The sequence below is a fragment of the Cebus imitator genome, unplaced genomic scaffold, assembly GCF_001604975.1.
Source record: "Cebus imitator isolate Cc_AM_T3 unplaced genomic scaffold, Cebus_imitator-1.0 Scaffold125, whole genome shotgun sequence".
NCBI classification, from domain to species: Eukaryota; Metazoa; Chordata; class Mammalia; order Primates; family Cebidae; genus Cebus; species Cebus imitator.
In genome coordinates, this window is record NW_016107440.1 from 1,678,189 (window position 1) to 1,684,565 (window position 6,377).

At 43.2% G+C, this 6,377-nt stretch overlaps 1 protein-coding gene across 3 annotated transcripts in view; it reads right to left on the minus strand.

Moving 5' to 3' along the window:
- The window catches only part of PBK (PDZ binding kinase), a 52,143-nt gene that overhangs the window by 12,210 nt on the left and 33,556 nt on the right, over positions 1 to 6,377 (minus strand). For all 3 annotated transcript variants that reach the window (XM_017540422.2, XM_017540424.2, XM_037742676.1), the window contains exon 3: positions 4,901 to 4,994. In XM_017540422.2, the coding sequence (XP_017395911.1) occupies positions 4,901 to 4,994 (94 nt within the window). The remainder of the gene's footprint in view (positions 1 to 4,900; positions 4,995 to 6,377) is intronic.

The following is a 6,377-nucleotide window of genomic DNA, read 5'->3' on the forward strand; positions in this document are numbered from 1 at the left end:
GTAGAGACGGGGTTTCACCATGTTGACCAGGATGGTCTCGATCTCTTGACCTTGTGATCCACCCGCCTCGGCCTCCCAAAGTGCTGGGATTACAGGCGTGAGCCACCGCGCCCGGACCCATACGCATTGTTTTATCCCTTCCAAGCCCACTAAAATAATAGCAAATGGGTATTTTAAGACATAACAGCCTGCAAGAATGGAAGTAACCGCAGAAGAGACAACAGCAACAAAATTTCAGAAGCTGGAAGGCAGATCAAAGTAACTGACTTAACAGCCCCAATAAATTGCTTGTAAGTTATTTAAAAAGTAGGTCGGACTGGAAGGGGTAGCTTACAACTGTAATCACAACACTTTGGGAGGCCAGGTAAGGAGTATGACTTGAGGCCAGGAGTTTGAAACCAGCCTGGGCAACAGTAAGACCCCTTCTCTACACAAAGTCTTTAAAAGCCACATGGTGGCCTGCAGTCTCAGCTACTCAGAAGGCTGAGGCTGGAAGATTGCTCAGACCCAGGAGTTTGAGGCTGCAGTGAGCTATGATGGTGCCACTGCCAGCCTGGGTGACAAAATGAGACCTTGTCTCTAAATAATAATAATAAAGTAAAAAACAGGTGGACTCCTAGATACTCTCCATAATTCTGCACCAATTGGCAGCCGCCCATCTCCCATCCCCAGCTTCTAAAGACTGAGCCTGGCTTTGGAAGGGCTAAAACAAGTCTTTAGCCTGAGGTTTACTGGCAGTTAAGAACCTCTAATACAGAAGCAGGGTAATAATCACTATATGCATACTAAATGCTCGATGAGTTTTTACACGTGCATATACCTGTGTTACCAACACCTAGATATGGAACACTTCTGGCACTCCAAAGGACTAAAGATGCTGTTTTTAGAAAGGATAATTAATTAAAAACAAGATAAAAACTCAGTAGAAATGTTGAAAGATAAAGCTGGGGAAATCTCAGAAAACAGCAAATAAAACCAAGCAAAAAAGAGGTAGATGACAAATCAGTAAGTTCAACATTCAAATAATAGGATTCCAGATGGAGAACAGAGAAAAACGGGGGAAAATCATCAACAAAGTAATTTTTTAAATAATGTCTCAAAAATTTGAGAACAGAAAGTATCATGTTCCAAGAGGGCCAAATCCAGGTGTGTCATTGAGAAATTTCAGAATGCTGGCGACAAATAGGAGATCATACAAGGATTCAGGGCAGTGGGAGGGACAAATAACATAAAACAGATTACATATGAAGAATCAGCAGTCAGAAAGCCTTCATAATTCTTAAACAGCAACAGTGTAAGCTAAAAAAACAATGTCAGTGACTGATATTCCCAAAATTCTAGAGGGAAATTGTTTCCAAATGAGAACTGTAACCCAGAAAACCAAAAAGGGCCATTCAAATAAAGTAGAAATTTTGCCCAGGATTTTGTCAGCACATTGTCAGCAGCCGTCCCTATTTTTGTTGGTGAGGAAGGAGACCCAGGCATCTGGGATCACCTCCCACTCTGTCTTCCACATTGCATTTCAATAGGAGAAAAGCCTGGCCGACTGGTGCCTCCTGAATCACCTTCCTGTAAATAACACGCTTGGTATTGGGGAAACTCTCCGGAAGACTGTTTTCACTTAAACAAGATCAAGCCCGCCCCTCACTCCATCAGGAGACCAGAACCTTTTCACATGTGATTCCTAAAACTGTAAACCCGAAACATTTTCACATGTGATTCCTAAAGCTGTAAATTCAAAACCCTTGTACTCTGATTTCTAAGGCTGTAAACCTGAGATTCTTTCACATGTAATATCTAGAGTGTAAGCCTACATAAGGCAAAACCCTTCTTTGCTAGACGAGCTGGGTTTAGATAAATCATCGCCCGGCTCCCAGCCGTAATAATAGACCCCTTCCTTCCCCGTTCGGTGTTGGAGAGCTCTGTTTCTCATGGCTGCTCCTGCTACATTAGTAACTGCCTCTTTTTGCTTCTGTACTTCAGCTTACTGCTTACTAACTGGAAAACCTTAAGAGAAACTGCTCTAAAACCTGCTGCGTTGTCCAAAGTCCTGAGTTACTTCCCCTGCCCCTTTACCTATAAAAACTGTGTACTTTTCTTAGCCGGGTTCCAGATTTTTTGGATGTGAACCCTTCTGGGCCCACCAGCAATGTGATATTGTGCTGGCCTGGAGCCAGAACCTGAGCAACGCTATTTTTATAAAATGCAAAACTGTTTTTAAATAAGTTGCAATGGCTGCCCCATTCTCCTCACATAACTACTGTTCTTGGCCGCTGTAAATAGAACTGCTAGTTTGTTCTGCAAAACTATGTAAAGCTGCTTACCTTTTCTTATCAGTAACTGCTAAAATCTGTGACTTCTATCACCACCCAGACAATGTGTAAACAAATGTATATCTTGACTTCTGTAAACCACTGAGATAACAAACCGAATGACAAAAAGTCCCCTAGACCTTGGAATGTCCGGAGACCCCCTGCCCTTATCTCCACCCAGGAGGTGAATCACAGAATCCCCTAGCCCTTGGAATGTCCGAAACCTTTTCATCCCCATCCCCGCTCTTCACCCCCACTCCCAAGGTGGTTTTTCGGGTATAAAAAGTCGTGGCACCCTCCTTTTGACACCACAGGTTGGAGAGACGTGAGTCCTCTGTGGTCACCGGCATAATAAATGACCCTGCAATCTGGCATACTTTTGTCTTGGTGCTAACTTTCTACGCTCCGGCCATTACAACAGTAATAAAGTGTGTTCCTCCCATCCCCTGAGTGCCGCTTGGGTTTCTTGTCAGGTAAGATTTTCCACAACACAAGTAACATTTTTGAAAATGTAAAATCTCAAAAAATTTATCTTCTGTGCCCCAATTCATGGGGAGCTACCAGATGCCTTACATGAAACAGGATGTAAACCAATTAATAATAAGATACAGGCCAGGCGCGGTGGCTCAAGCCTGTAATCCCAGCACTTTGGGAGGCCGAGGCGGGTGGATCACGAGGTCAAGAGATCGAGACCATCCTGGTCAACATGGTGAAACCCCGTCTCTACTAAAAATACAAAAAATCAGCTGGGCATGGTGGCGCGTGCCTGTAATCCCAGCTACTCAGGAGGCTGAGGCATGAGAATTGCCTGAACCCAGGAGGCGGAGGTTGCGGTGAGCCGAGATCGCGCCATTGCACTCCAGCCTGGGTAACAAGAGTGAAACTCTGTCTCAAAAAAAATAATAATAATAATAATAAGATACAGAAAAACACAGGATCTAATTTAGCAGAGAAGCAAAGGAAATTTGCAGGTTATGGATAAAAGAAATCTCAGGTTGGCAGGGCTGAATCTGGAGGAGTGGTAGGGTCAGGCAGGCATTGCTGTTTTTCAAGATCAGCTATTTGAAGCTTTTTGACTAAACCACATATAGTGTAACTTTGTTAAAAACACTTTACATTTAAAAACATTTTTTTTAAGAGGGGAAAGTAATTAGCTATAAACCTGTTAATTTTTTTCTTTCAAAATAACTTAGCAGTCAACACTAACAAAAATAGAAAACAAATTAATACCATACAAACATACAAATGAAGTATTTAAACTGCAAAAATGCTTCAGGAATATTCATTGTATATAATTACTAAATTTTTTTTTTTTTTTTGAGATGGAGTGTCTGTCACCAGGCTGGATCACTGCAACCTCTGCCTCCCAGGTTCAAGTGATTCTCCTGCCTCAGTCTCCCAACTAGCTGGGACTATAGGCATGCGCCGTCACACTCAGCTAATTTTTTTGTATTTTTAGTAGGGACAAGGTTTCACCATGTCGGCCAAGATGATCTTGATCTCCTGACTTCATGATCTGCCCGCCTTGGCCTCCCAAAGTGCTGGGATTACAGGTGTGAGCCACCACGCCTGGCTACTAAATTGTTCTTAATTAGCCTCTTATTAAAGAAACCATTTCTATCTGCAAACAATGTAAACCTAGATGAAGCTAAGATACAGAGGTACACAGGGTTGCACTAGCCAAGCCGATTCCAAGAATGCATCAAGGAATATATATTGACTTAGTTGTCTACCACTTAATAAACATGAAACTAGGTACAGAATAATGATTAAAAGTAATTTTGGGCTGGGCATGGTGGCTCACACCTGTAATCTCCGCACTTTGGGAGGCCGAGGCAGGCAGATCACATGAGACAAGGAGTTCGAGACCAGCCTGGCCAACATGGTGAAACCCGGTCTCTCCTAAAAATACAAAAATTAGCTGGGCGTGATGGTGCACACCTGTAATCCCAGTTACTCAGGAGCCTGAGGCAGGAGAATCGCTTGAACCTGGGAGGTCTTGCGTGCCACTGTACTTCAGCATGTGGAACAGAGTGAGACTCTGTTTCAAAAAAATACATGCAAAAAGGTAATTAAAAAAACACTTTGTTGACAGCTATATTAGCTACCGGCACCATACTTGTTCAATTATTTCATTTTTCTTTTAACACAATATTCCTACTTTAAAATCATGTATTTATGTTTACTTAATGTCATAAGAAATAAAAACCTTTTACTTCTTTTAGAAGAAAATATCTTAGGAGGGCAACGCTGCGGAAGAAGAGATAGCAGTCACTGACATCACCCAAAACCGGCTTCCTCTTTGAGGTTTTCTCATGAATCTAGTTTAATTACCACAAAGGAACCCTTTCCCCTGCCACTTCCCCTTCCTATGGAAGCCAAGGAAAAATTATAAAGTAAATGACTTCCCCTTTCATCATCAGAAGGAAGCTAGGAGAAAAGCAGAGGCAGAGCTACTGGCAGAGTTATAAAAGGGTCTAGGGATTGAAATGCAGTTGTCAGCCAGGATCAGGAACACACACCAAATCTCCAAGTACAGTAAAATTATATTTCCATGCAAAAAGGTTAATCTGAAATCTTATGCCTACCTTTTCATTAGGTAAACATTTACCCCAGTACCAAAGCCAAGCTTCTGCATAAACGGAGAGGCCGGGATATTTATAGTTGGAGTTGAACATAATACTAAATGTCAGAGAAATAAAAAACAAAATTAGGATTTGAAAAGACCTCTACAAAAGCATCTTAACATTCTAAGTATACCACTGCCAAAAGTATTATTGACATAGTCTTTCTGGAGAGCAATTTGACATCTACTCTAATTTTAAATGGGTGTACCTGTGGGAATAGATGACCAGGGCAGACCTGTGTTATTTACAGTTAAATGATTACAAGCTTGCTCTCCTTTAATTCACTGAGATTTGTGCCACGGATCATATCCAAACTATGGTGCAGTAACAAAAGCAGAGATCAAGCGGTAACAGGAGGCCTGTGGTAAAGAACATCTGAGAGCGTCTGTAACAGCGGAACACTGTGATGTGGCTGCAGAGCAGAAAAAACTGCTTTGGTCCCACAGCGTTTCCCAACATAGAGTTTGTGTGAGGATCTCCTAAAGGGAGCTTATGCAAAACACTCTGGGAAGTAATGCAACCTTGCGCAGATGGGTGCTGGTAGGCCAGAAGGCCTTACAGGGCACAGAGACACCAGAATGCCACAGGCTCTGCCTATGGTATCAGAATATGGAGCCATTCCGATTGCTCTGTGTCCACAACGGTCGGGAGATAAAAGCCCCTTGATGCATTTTGTGTGTGGTCGACCTTATGGCACCTTATCCCTATACCTGTTGCCAAAGCACCTGGTTGGACAATGGGTGGTAAAATCTCAGTGTCCTTAGTCTGCTCTTGGATGTGGCAGATACATCCTCTTCCCCCCCAACTCCATCTTCCTCCTCAACCCCCCTCCCCACAGCCTGCAAGATTAACAAGATAATACACCTTAAAAGCACTTGGAGCCCAAAGCTCAAGGCCAAGGCTGATCACCCTGCGAGAGTGCACTGGACCCCTGGACCCATGCTTTAAAATTCTATTCTTGTGTCTTTGTCTTTCTTTTCTCACTCCCTGGTCATGGCCGGGACGTGGGGCACCCATGCGCAGGGTTGGGCTGGTTCCCAACATATACCCTTTGACCAAGTTTGTGGAGTTTTCTCCTACAGTAACACTGAAGCAGAGAGTTGGAAAATGGCCTGTTTTTGTAGGCCTTCAAGCTAAGAACTGCTTTCACATTTTTAAAGCATTGTTAAAAGATAAATGGGTTGGATGTGGTGGGTCATGCCTATAATCTCAACACTTTTGGAATCTGAGGCAGGAGGATCACTTCAGCCCAGCAGTGTGAGACCACCTTGGGCAATATAGAGAGAGTCCATCTCTACAATTTCTTTTTTTTTCTTTTTTGAGACGGAGTTTCACTCGTTACCAGGCTGGAGTGCAATGGCGCGATCTCGGCTCACCGCAACCTCCGCCTCCTGGGTTCAGGCAATTCTCCTGCCTCAGCCTCCTGAGTAGCTGGGAT